The sequence below is a fragment of the Eutrigla gurnardus genome (genome assembly GCF_963514095.1).
Source record: "Eutrigla gurnardus genome assembly, chromosome: 15".
Lineage (NCBI taxonomy): Eukaryota > Metazoa > Chordata > Actinopteri > Perciformes > Triglidae > Eutrigla > Eutrigla gurnardus.
The window spans coordinates 4,061,845-4,075,044 of NC_139938.1; the positions used below are offsets into that span (position 1 = coordinate 4,061,845).

At 41.6% G+C, this 13,200-nt stretch overlaps 2 protein-coding genes across 9 annotated transcripts in view; one reads left to right on the forward strand and one right to left on the reverse strand.

Annotated features, from left to right (window-relative positions):
- The first annotated feature begins 2,357 nt into the window (after positions 1-2,357).
- On the forward strand, positions 2,358-7,900 carry radx (RPA1 related single stranded DNA binding protein). The gene is made up of 15 exons (XM_084028870.1): positions 2,358-3,649; positions 4,072-4,214; positions 4,308-4,500; positions 4,592-4,700; positions 4,827-4,927; positions 5,034-5,153; positions 5,238-5,333; positions 5,410-5,577; positions 6,062-6,213; positions 6,294-6,445; positions 6,525-6,572; positions 6,650-6,762; positions 6,845-7,081; positions 7,290-7,472; positions 7,558-7,900. The coding sequence occupies exons 1-15, from the start codon at positions 3,061-3,063 to the stop codon at positions 7,692-7,694; spliced, it is 2,541 nt and encodes an 846-aa protein (XP_083884996.1). The 5' UTR covers positions 2,358-3,060; the 3' UTR covers positions 7,695-7,900.
- A 386-nt stretch (positions 7,901-8,286) lies between these two features.
- The window catches only part of npas2 (neuronal PAS domain protein 2), a 36,191-nt gene continuing 31,277 nt past the window's right edge, over positions 8,287-13,200 (reverse strand). For 7 of the 8 annotated variants that reach the window (XM_084028863.1, XM_084028867.1, XM_084028868.1 and 4 more), the window contains one exon: positions 8,287-12,448. In XM_084028863.1, the coding sequence (XP_083884989.1) occupies positions 12,230-12,448 (219 nt within the window). In that variant the 3' untranslated portion in view covers positions 8,287-12,229. The remainder of the gene's footprint in view (positions 12,449-13,200) is intronic. The other variant, XR_014598422.1, reaches the window with a different exon arrangement.

Sequence of the window (13,200 nt, forward strand, 5' to 3'; positions counted from 1 at the left end):
GAAGTCGAAAAAATTGATCATACTGAGACAGAGAGAGAGAGAGAGAGAGAGAGACAGAGAGAGAGAGAGAGAGAGAGAGAGAGACAGAGAGAGAGAGAGAGGAGAGCTAGAGGGAGAGAGGGAGAGAGAGAGCGAGCATTATGTGTTTATTTTCTCATGTGCTCGGGGCAAGTGGATGGAGCTGTAAATACTACACGTAATGAGGTTTGACAGGTTTGAGGATTAAGTTGTATTGATTCCTGTAACATACAGGAGCGAAGTCGTATACGTTGCTTACAGATGATTTAAGGTTTCTGTTTAATAAATGTGCTGCCGATTCCAATTTGACTGTTATTATGCTGTTTTCATTTGTCCAATGAGGTTCCTGAGCTTTATCCAGAAACCAGAAGTGGTTTTAACAGCAGATAACTGCTTCACGTGTTAAACTACCTCTTTGATGCTTAATGGTAAACTAATAATAGGTCCAACTTCCATGTGAGCTTTCAGGGAGGTCTTGATGCAGATATAATATTGATAGAAATCGCATCATCGGTTTGCTTTTCTTCCCGTGTTCAGCCCAAGTAAAACGTAAATACAGCCAATTCAAAGATGAATGGACAAGGTTTCAAACAGCTTACTTGATCTTACTGTAGATTCACACTTTATTTTGGAAAAACATGGAAAGAAATATGACGAAAGCAAACTTACATACACGCCTAAACCTTTTGGATGGTGTATACCATACCAGGCTGCAAATACTTCTATGCATTCCATGTACTTTTCACATTTAAGCAAGTAACTCCTTAGTCACAAGAAAGTTCCATAACAATCGAGCTTTGTAATGTATGTATATTATATATACTCAACATATATTCATTCATTTCATCAATAACCAGACTCCTAAGGTGCTGACGTGGTCGTGGGTTTCCTGGCTCAGTAACTGCATGCATGAGGAGCCGCCACCTCTGCCTCCGATTAATATATGGAATTCAATATGGATCATAATTTTATCCTTATGTTGATAAAGCTTTGAAAGTCAGTCATGGAAGTCATGGAAGATGGGGCTTGTCATTGAGTTTTATGGTCATTTTATTGTATCATCACAGTAAATTAGTTTAGTTTCACTTGACAGTAAATAACTGGCTCCTAGTTTTTTTTTTTTTATATAGATACAAAATCCAATTCACACATTTATTTTGCAGTCTGTCACACATAATTGCATCCATACATCGGTTTAGTTGATTCATATTTTTCAGCATTTAACTACACTGATGAGGGAATACTTTATAAATCAGCAAACTTTAGAGGGAAGTGATAAACTGCAAAAGGCATTCAAAGTTATAATAGTGTTGCTTATATTTCAATATACTATATGAACTATGTGTTGACACTGTGGTTTTTGCTGCCCCCAAGTGGCCTGAGAATGAATTCTTGCAGGCTTCAAATCTACCAAGTCTACTAGCTTTTAGTATACTTGAATGCATTAGCATTTTTAATTGAGATGGGCACATAATATTTGACAGAAGGGCAGCCTTATTATTCTAAAAGAGTATTTAATTTGTCAATAAACTCATTGTGAGGTTGACTGTAAAAAGTCCCCCATTTATTGTCCATATAATGACACAATAACAGCTATGGTAAAAGGTCAATCAACACAGCACACGTGTAATACATCTAGATTTTGGTGTTGGTATAGTCACGTATGTTTCTGTAATTAAACCGCAGAAATGAAGAGGGCGTAGAGGACTTGTTAAAACATACACACCTTTATTATAATAATGCAGCTCCAACTCAGGTTCACAAAACAAGACGAGAGCCAAAGGCTCAGAATCCCCCCCGGAGGGCAAAATGACTGTATGAGCATAACTTCAATAATCATCACATCTCAATGCCACTATTAATAACGAATATCCCATATAGGGTACCGGATTATGCACTGCAAACACTCATCAAACTAAACCAGTATTTTTAGAGCGCATGCAAATAGAAGAAACCATCCCTTAATCATGACCTCTGGCAACAACGCAGCTCAACTGCTCTATTAAAACTGACTTAATGTGGCACAATACTGAGCACTAAACAAGGAAGTATAGTCATTTAACACACTTGGCTTGCCCAAGGATTCCAGACCCTCCCCCCACGGTCTGAGCTCTAGTGCTGGTCCGGCCCGTACACACCTGCCATGAACAGCCTTACCCCCCCCCCAAAGATTTAATTGATCAACAACAATATTAAAGACATGACATTGTTTCTGAACATTAGTATAGACTCACCAGCTATGAACAATGGCCTCTAGCCAATTAGTCTTGTAGGCAAATAGTATCAACCACAGTGCTTCACATTACACCTAATATTCCTCTGTTTTTTTTAACTGTTTCTCAGATAACTACAAGAAAACGCTATCAAGTCTTCTCAAATTATTGGAAAATTGCTTTGTAATAAAAATAAACAAGGTGTATAATATATATACTTTTTTATATTCCCTATATTTTAACACTGTCAGTAGCGTATTTAATTGTTGTGCCTTTTATAAATGTTTAAATGTTATTCTTCAATCAAATGTATAATTTACTGTACAATATAATGTATTATTTGGAGTCCCACTCCAGCTCTCGTCGCGTTGATGACGTCAGCTCGGGTCCTGCTCAGCGCGGAATTTAAAAATATGAATTCCCTGTGCTCATTAGCCGGATAGTACTTGTTCTGCATGCTAACGTTTATCATATACATTTATTATTTTATCTTGGAGAAGATTAAATTTAATTTCCCTACTTTTGGCTTTTCGAGTCGAACAGTGACGCAATCAAACAGCACCCGCGTTGTTTGTAACGTCAGCCGGAGGTAACTGTAACGTTGTTGGTGAACTAACTGTCGTCCTACGTCCACAAATACTGCATATTGTGAGCTAAAGTAAGTGACGTCTACTCAACGTTCACTCGGATACCACTAGTTTATCTGCGACAGTTTATCTACGCGTTACTTTGCTCGTAGGACTGACAGGAAGAAGTTAGTTAGCCAACGAGCTAACATGAGCTAATGTGGCGACAGCTACGACATGGCTCGATGACTTAACTGCCGATAATGGAGGATAACTCGTCTTGTTCTTCGGTGGTCGCCGGACTTCCTCCAGCCTCTTTCCTCCAGAGGACGTTGCAGCGGCTGTCGTCCACCCAGTGTCTGAATGTCGACACCGAGGAGGGGGAGGCGGCTCCGGTTGCTGTGGTTGCGCTTCAGCGTTACTTGTCCGAGCAAACCGAGACGCAGCAGCTCGACAGCTACGACGTGACGCTCACCGACGGAGTCTGGCGAGCGAAGTGCTTTCTTCACCCCGATTTAAATCACCTGGTGCGGACGAACACCCTGAGGACCGGCACCGACGTCCACATCACGCGGTGCTCGTTCGTGTACAACGAGAGGAGACTGGGACACGGTTACATCCGCGTGGAAAAGCTCCGATGTGGCGCGCAGAGGTCCGCCCTCCTGCCTCGGGTGAAGGATGTCGGTTCGCTGCCCGTGTTGGTCAAGCAAGGCATGGAGAGCAGCGTGCTGCTGCAGAGCGACGTCCCGCTGCAGCTGAGCCGCAGGCATTACCTGCCTCTGTGGAACAACGACGACCCGGAGGGCGACATATGGACCCCTGGGTGTCCCGCATCCGACACGGTGCTGGATGGTGAGATGATGAGCCACTTGCATGTACTTCTACCTGCACATATCAGTATGTCAGACCAATACTGCAATACTGGGACATTATTTTGAGGATGAGAATTGGGCAATCGCAACATGTTTACGCACACTTTAATACGTTGATGCATGGCTGCAACTAACAGTTATTGCCATTGTCATTTTGTTGAGCATGTCATACATCTCCTCAGCAACAAAGCTACATACAAAATAGATGATGATGAAACAGAAAGACTGCAAATGCCCAAATTTGCAAAGCGGAAACTGGAATATTTTGTCCCATAAAACCAATATGATATTTGTTAACTATCTGCCACATCACCATCACTCCTTACAACATGTATTAAATATTAATTTTACAGGACATTTGGAGAGAAAATCTTGAAGTCCGTAATGTCTCCTTTTCAACAGTGTCCAAGATTACTCTTCTTTGTAGTCTGGAGTCCTGCTTTAAAAAGGCATGGAAACCTCTCCCTCTCCTTGTGAAGATAATACACAAGTCCAGATTACGGTATTATGGCAAGTTTGGGCTCAAGATTGATTATCCCTACCAGGTGAGTTTGAACTTCCTTAGAATTTGGAGTCACGGGGATGTGAACAGGATCTCACATTCAGTGTGTAAGTCTATTTATTTTGTCATCGTTCAGGCGTACTTTGAAGTTGCTGACCAGAGTGGGACGATGTCGCTTGTGCTTTGGAACGAACTTTGTCCGGAGTTTTACCAGAGGCTGAGCGTCGGCACCGTGTTGTACATCCAGAATTACAGTTTGAAGCAGAGTTATTCAAACCGGTCACACCCACAGATGGACCATCACAGAATGAAGACCTTTCACTCTGTGGGTATGTACAGACATAGTTAGGGGTTCAGAAAGAGTTGGACCACAGTACACCACAATCTTAAATGTAATCTCTTCATACTCATTTTTCCAAGAAATCTGCCTGAACCCTCACAACCCTACTTCAGCCATCACCGTGATCTCACCAAAGAGTGTCCAGCCTCAGTGGGGATTGCCTGAGGTTTCCTACCAGTTCACCACCAGGTTATGAATTAGCATCTATCCATCTAATGTTTAACATTTGTGTATTATTATCTGGCATTTGAGGTCTGCACGTTATGTTTCAGTTTTATTCAAAAAACTGCTTAATGGTCTGTATGTAAATTGCAGGTCAATGTTGGAAAACTTGCCCAAAAATTCTGCGTGTGATGTCATTGGTTTGGTGACGTTTGTCGGTCGAGTTGAAAGAGTCAAAAGTAAAGGGAACAAAGGTAAGAAATGTACATTTTTTTTATCTGTAAACTGAACCTTAATTTAAACTGAAGCTAAGCTGCTGAATTTCCTTTTTATTTTATAATTCATATATTCACCTTTTAGGTCCAGAAAAATACTGGACGTATCGCTGGATCCACGCGGTGGATGGAACATCTGACCTTCCTTTTGTCCTGGAGGTTTTTTCCTCTTCCCAACCAGAAGTCTTCAGTCGTATATGCCCAAGTGAGTCAACTGTATCGGCAGCTGTCTGATGGCTCTGTTGCCACACTTGAAAGCACGTTTACTATATGGTCCTCTCCTCTCCAGTGGCCTACCTGGTGTGCACTCAGATGAGAGTGTGTCCCGTGGAAGGCTCGCTGCCCTACCTCACAAGCAGCTGCGAGACAGAGACGTTCATCACAGGTGAGCACAGCTGTAACAGCAATACTTGATGATGTTGTCACAGTATTTATCACTCTATTATCTGTTTCCACAACAGGCTACCACAAAGGCCAGCCGTATGTGAGGGACCCCAAAGTGAAGAGCTTCATCCAGTGGACCAAAACTCTGAAGGACAACGTTGTCCTTGAGAAAACGGCCGTTGGTGGTCATTATTGCTACCCTCGTCCCCCACCGAAGTTTACCCAGTCAACGGCAGACGCCGCGGGTGAGGGAAAAACACTGAATGGTTTTATTTCAAAAATTGTTTTGCTTTTAGAACAATTTCACATACATGTTGGACCTCTTCATCCCAGAATGCACTGATGAGCAACAGAAAAAAATGTTTTTGAGCTTTAATTTTGTCCACTCCAGCACTGAACCATAATGAGATTCACAAGTCTCTTGTGTGTGGCAGGAATCAAATAGAATCTGGGTCAGCATTTTCCTGCACTTTACTGCCACAAGATGCATCGCAGCGTAAAGTCCAGCTCAGTCATGTGCACTGTACAGCTGCTCTGTCTGTATCTTTGTGAATAGTTGCAGGAAGTTGATCTTTATATATGTATAGTATCATTTTTGAAAGCTATTATTTCAGGCTACCCAAAGGAAGACTATTAATTGACTGCTAATCCGTAAACATCAGTTTGGCCCCTCCATCTAAAATCCTGCACCCCACACACTCGTGTTATTCTCAAACATTTCTGCTGCAGCTCCTCTGGTTGCTGCGGCTGACTTGAAGAAGGAGTTAGAGACCCTGCAATACAGGGAACATAAACAAGTTGCAATTCAAGGACAGATCACAGCCGTGCGGTACATGAAAAACCCAAAGAACACAGAGCCTCGTATAAGAGAAGAGGAAGAGGTAAAACACATTATTTCAGAGCATCTTTCCAAGAGGAGTGGCCTTTTAAACTTAAAAATAAGTCATCTGATTTCCTGCAGGTGCCAGATGTTTCCACAGATGTGTGCGAGCAAGCAGCACCAGACACACAAAACCATCCCTCAACAACTGAGCAGACTCCGGCGGCCAGTTTAGCATCTGCCTCTGCTGAGAAAATCTCAGCAAGGGGAAGGAAGAGAAGGATGCAAACGAGGTGCGATTTGAGTCCTGATGAACAGATTTATGAGGACATATCTAGGAGAGTTTTAATTAATTAATGAAATGTTTTCCAGACAAGCCACGCAGTCCTCCTTGAATCATGGGAGCGTGTCGGCAAAAAGGTACTGAACATCCAGCTGGTGGTATTCATCCGTAATCCCCTCATTCATTCTGACATCATTTGTTTCTGCTCCTACAGGACTCATCAAGAAACAGAGGAACGACAAGAGGAGGAAAAAGAAGAGAATGATTCTCTATCTGAGGACGCTCAGGATGTGGAGTGCCGGCAACATCTTCAAAATGAAAATCAAGGTGCGTTACTAGAGCTACAGCTCCACCACATCATACCTGACATGTTCTGATACACTTTCACACCGCTGTTTGTTTCCGTCAGACTCCGATGCAACATCTTGGGAAAGCAGCAGTTGGCCGAAGCAACGGCAAGACGTTTCTGAACATCTGTGTCAAGGCGGTCTGTACCAGGACAGCGTGTCCCGGAGGTTCACGTTTGATGAGAAGAACGTCCTCCTGCAGCAGAGTAACCTTCAGCCAACGTGGTGGACACCAGAGCCAAGCACCGACACCGCCCCGCCTGCAGTTTGTCCGGGATACTACCAAGTTACAATATTAGGTAAAGTCTTATTGTATGAATGTATGTGATCTTGAGTGTGCCGACTGTTGGTAACACACGGATTATGGATAATTTCCTCATATAACACCGCTTAAAAAAAACAGAACTATCCTTAAAACATCTTTCAAAAAATGTTTCATGCTTTCATGTTAAGGTTGTCGGCAAAGAACAATGACATCCACACTGCTTTATTTGATCTTTTCAACAGGCATAAACAAGCAGATAGCCATTGATGCTGCATATCTTCCGGTTGTGAGCTCAGATGAGCCCAGGGCTGTAGGTCTTCCTCAAGATCCCCACGGCAACACGATGCTGTCCTGCCTTTCGTCAGGATTCCTCTGTCCGCTCAGCGACGCTGCCAGCCACAGCGAAGCAACCCTTCCTGAGCCAGGTAGCCACCACGCCACAGAACCTTTATCGGTAACACAGAGCACCGTATTCAGACTCAACGTGACGGTTGAATGTTTGTGTTGCAGAGGAGGTCTTGGCGACCGCCAGCGAGCTGGAGGACGCACATGTCGTGTGCATCTTGGACATTTGCCATCTGGGTGGAGACGAGGTGGAAGTCCTGATCAACAAGGTGTACAGAGTGTCAGAGGTTTCTCTCCACTAAGATCAGCAGCGTACATCATGTCATTCGCAAGATTATTTTGTATAGAAAGAGTTATGTTTTCAGACCAGATGTCAATCTGATACCTTGATTACCTGTAAAGTCACATGTAAAGTCAATGCCACATCATTGTTGAAATAATGAAGAGAGAAAGATGTTAATGCAGTCAATTAAAATACTGAATTCATTAAAATACATAAAACTTTTTTTTATAACCATCAGAATATTTGTATTAACTGCGACTGACAGATTGCTTAGGCTACATTTACAGTGTTGGATTACTACGCACTGCAAGTTTTAACTGGAACGCAGAAAACTAATGGTTATTTCTGGATGACCGACATCAAATGAATCACTGGAAGTGTGACAGTGGCTCATATGGGCTCCGCTCTGCTGTGTGAGAGAACTGTTGTTGTTTTATTTACTAAGAAGTGCTGCTGCCTCACCTTAGAGTCTAAGGCTTAGACTAACACCAGCCGGCTCTCTGGTGTGAGAATACAGCTTTTTACATAAAGAACACACGGGAGAAACACTCTTGTCCATAAATAATTTCCTATGCAAACAGTTTGCTCAGAATAACAATACATATGTTTAAAAATATTTATTTTCAAATATGTCACAATATCCAGGTTTATTTATAAATAAGTCAATAAAACATAATTAATATCAAGATATTTTAGAATGTAAACTTAATTTGTTAATTTCTTTTAGAACAATATCAACGATATTTTTAAAGCTCATTTTGATGGTAAATACAGAAAAAAAACAAGCCATACATGTGACTGTGCAACACCAACTGGAAACGCAAAAACAGCCTCACCTCCTCTAATAAGACACTTCATTATCTGTTACAAAATTACTTTAATTTTAAAATCATATGACATACATATATATTCTATTAGACATATAAAATAAACTATATATATATATATATATATATATATATATATAGTCTAAACATTTCTTCTTCTTTTTTTTTTTTTTTTACATTCTATTATACAATATATTCAATGTTTCTGCACTGAAACTGCAGAAATGGCTGTGCACCAGGTTTGTTTTGTTCATGTCCTGGCAAATCTTGGACAGAAAGCATTGATCCGACTGTCCACGCTTACATTTAAGGTGTCAGTCATTATCTTACAAATCAGAAAGGTACAAGTTAAGTGTGATTGAAATCACATGCCTTCAAAAACAATGACACTCAATGGAAACACCCATGGAGAAGAAAAGCACTCTGAAAGTTGGGGGTGGAGCTACAAGAGAAACAGTACGGACAGAGCCGATTGTTATTTACAATGTCTGTGATGCGATACACTCCTTTAAAGAACAAAACAAGCTGTAAAAATCAACCTGCATCCAAACGTGTGGTGGAGACCGGCGGATTTGTCCAAAGCAAAAATAATTCAGGTTTCTTGACCCACATCTGGAGCACAACGCACTAACTACCTCAACGTGATTCACTCACAGTTGAGTTCAATAAGGAGAATTTCCCTCGACCACCTTTACAAGGCAAATAACAGAAGACAAGTTCTTTGTTTAGACAAACATGAAATCTTCTCTGGATGATGTTTTTTTTTTAATGAAAATTTCACTGAGATTGACTGGAAGGTTTAAAATAAGTTTCCAATAATGACTTTTAGATTTCTTTCAGTGATTGGAATAAAATTAAGAAATGAAGGAGAGTAAAACAACAAGTTCTCTATGGCACCTCTGAGTTGCTGGCTGAGCTCAACTTATATGTGCAGTTGCTTTACTGTTGCTATACCAGACGTCGCTCGGCTGTCTGAAGAAAAAAGATTGATGATGATGTACAATTGCACTTTTTCTTAAAAGCTTAACAACTGAAACCCATTGAACTCGGGGGAAGGAAAAGGAAAAATAAACATGTTGGCTGAACCACAGCTCTTCCCGCGTCCTAATGTCAACTGTTCTATTCTTCATTTCATCTTTGTGTCATAACCTAGGTGAACATATGACCTTTAGTCCAGAGTTACTTTCACTGGACACGTCTAATAGCTTTAAAAAAGATGCTGCTGATATCGACGGCTGGAGGAATGTAAGGACATTTTCATTAAAAAAATACTTCCATATAATTTACATGGTACAGTGGCATATTATACACCTCTATATACATCGTACATCTGTTGTGAAACATTTAAAACAGTATAAATTAACATTCTTCTTCTCAAATCGACATTGCACATAGGAAGGTGTACTGAGCGGCACCGAACGTACACGTCGAGTCCCGTCGTCCACCACGAACAGCACCGGCTCGCTTCAATGTGTACAGCGGAGAGCAGACTGAAGGCCTGCTTCTTATGAATGGAGGAGCACAAGTTCCACTGTGAGACCTCCAGGAAACACAGAGTCAAGGAGCTGGAAACAACTATGTTATCCAGACACACGTTTAAAGATATTTTCAAATTCAGATGATTAAGTCGGACTGGAGGACAGGCAGCTACTGTACAGCATACGGTTACAAGTTAATAAGTGATTGTCATGAACCAAAGTAGTGCGTTTGTCCTCTGGACGACGTTCTCTCCCAGCTTCGGTACTCTCCAAACCTCTGTCATCTCACCACTATTGCAGCGCTGCAATCCCACACTTATCTTTTAGTCCGAGTATATTTAGTCTGATTAGCGGCGGCATGAGATTTCCTTCACGGAAGAATCAAAATATGATGAACTCAGAGGATTGTCATACAAAGATCAGAGTATGAAAAGAAGGAGATTGTAACATCTTGAAATACTGACAGGACCGACTTCCAGATGAACCAACAAGATTGTTTTTTTGTTGTTGTTACCACAGCAGTATGATATTATAAACAAAAATACATCAGGTGTCTAGAATTTCTGGGAAAACTATTTTTCTTTCTTTCGATGATGTCACATTTTAGTAGGAAGCAATGTTTTGTTAACATGTAACAATTAAGAGCTTATATTTAGTGACTTCTCAGGTGGTTGAACAAACCAAACCAAACCAATGACCGGAATAAACAGGGTAATACTGTTCACAAATATATATGTATAAATGTATCCGGCAGAATCTCTCCCATACCTTTATGTTTGCAAGATATATAAGTCCACAAGCGTATACATCTGCAGCACGTTCCTGTGCCACACACACATCAGTGGACTGTTCTGTTGTTAAACCATGAACCCACATAGGGTAAGACGTTAAGACCAGCGTTGACCTTTCAATGTCCAAATGAACACATGAAATCAATTAGAACCTTTGTGTATAAAACTAGTTTCTAAATCCCATATATTGTGTCAAATATATACTGTATGTAATAAATAAACATAAAAAGGGATTTGGGGTTGAAGTAAATAGTTAAATGAATCTTAAGAGCTACTATCATTACATAAAGTCTTCAAAAAGTGTTTGGACTTACTGATGTAAAGGTTGCGAAAAGCATCTAATATATGTACACACACATATTTATACATATATATATACATATATATATATACACATATATGTACACACATATATATATTATATATATATATACACACACACACACACACACACACTTTTATATATGTAATACATCCATTACAAATCTAGAAGTCATTTGTTTAAATTTGATGCGGAAAATAATAAATTATGACCTATGAAAATATAAATTTGTATTTCAAATGGACCTGAGCTGGATTTTTAAAGCCGTAATCAGACCCAACCATCAAACCGCACCATGGATGAACCACGGCTGAAGGCACATTTCCCCCTCCGGTCGCTTGTTTAAGGACTTGTGTTGCAGAGCTCGTCCTTCTCAGTGAGAAGTGGTGGGACCGGTCATCACTTCTGTAGTCCCAGATTGAGGCTTTAAAAATCAAGATAGACCTTTCTTATAATTACAATAATAATCATCTCACCGCTGCATGTTTCACACAAAAAAAAAAGCCCCTCTGTAGTGACTCCCCCGTCGATGTACGGCAAATCGTTGTAAGAAACATTGATGTCGAGTTCCCACGTACACAGATCCCTTTCATGAGATGAACCATTTCTACTGAAGCTAAAGTCTGACCAGATGTCACGACTGCATGTCACTGGGGAGGGGTGTAGAGTTGTAGCTGTCCAGCCGTTTTTAGGGAGGAAAACAAAATGAATATTCTACCCTTGGGGAGGGGGTGGAGCCAAAGTGCAAACAGACACTTGGAAGGAAACTCTCTTAAACAACCCCCTCCAATGTAAGCATGTGAAAGCCCCTCTGTAGTGACATGTAAACATGTGACCGTGGGGTCTTCTTGAGAGCTCTGATAATCCACTTGTTCCAGCACTTTCACTGAGTGACAGCTAGAATGCATGCCGGCGATGAAGGCCGGCACCTCAGCCTCCCCTCGGATCCTGCCTGCTCCAGTGATGTACAGACCGGCTTCCCATCACCAGTGAGGTCTCTAGAAGCTCAATTCCACTTTCCGCGTGTTCCCGCCACAGAACTCGACGCCGTGTTTGACTTCCAAATGCCAAAACATGTTGCCGCCTACACAGCGACAACACAGAGGGAGATCTCAGCGCTAACGCAGTCCGCAGCGCTACCGAGTCAGCATATTTCGGAAGTCTGTAACACTGCCAGTCTGGCTGTGGGAATGATGGTATTGCCTTTGTTGCTGTTGCGCCTGTTGCTGTTGTGCTTGCGGCAGTTGCTGCGTTTGCTGCTGCTGCTGGATGTATCCCACAGTGCTTTGCTGCGGGACGTTAGTGGTGTGTAAGAATGCGGGAGTCGATCCACCGTGTACAAGTCCTTGAGCCATCTGTAGACATAAAAGGGAATATGAATGGTTGTACGGAGTACCGTCTCTGAATGTTAACATGTTAAGACTCAGCAGGAGCTAGCGAGGGAGGGAAACGGGGAGGTGTGCCTGAACCGTCATCGATGTGACTAAGCATGATTTCTAATACAAAACTAACACAATTATCTGCAGTCAAATGACAATCATAGAGTGAGAATAATGAATTATAAAGACTACAGGTCAGCCTGCAGACATGCAGCATGAGGAGAGTGAACTTTCAAAATAAAACAGAAAGCAGACTAAGCACAAACCCAGGACTGCAAGAGCTACTAGATGAGCAGACCAAATAACAGGCGGCAGCTCTGTGGCTGCTGGGGAGCCCCAACAGCATCAGATGTTCCTTTCACCCGATAAGTGGAACAAGTTGTGTTGTGTGTTGTGTGTAAAGGTGCCTTATATTAGAGGTCAACTCTACATGCAGTCATAATGCAGACTTTTGGCAAGTGGAAAAACAGCACGTTCTTTGGAGAGCGAACGAGTTGAAGCTCTGACACAGAGGTACGACTGTAGTCCTCCACACAGACCTCCGTGGTCCATAGCTACACATGCAATGCTTCTCATGTACATCCACAGTGAAGCCCACAAGAAAATGATGGATTCAAATCTGGGGTATGGAAATGGACTTGTGACGTGCCTGGAGAAAGTAATCCATCCGACCTAATGAATTTTAGATTACGTCAAAGCTTTGCTTCAAAGACGAGGTTTTAGAGTGA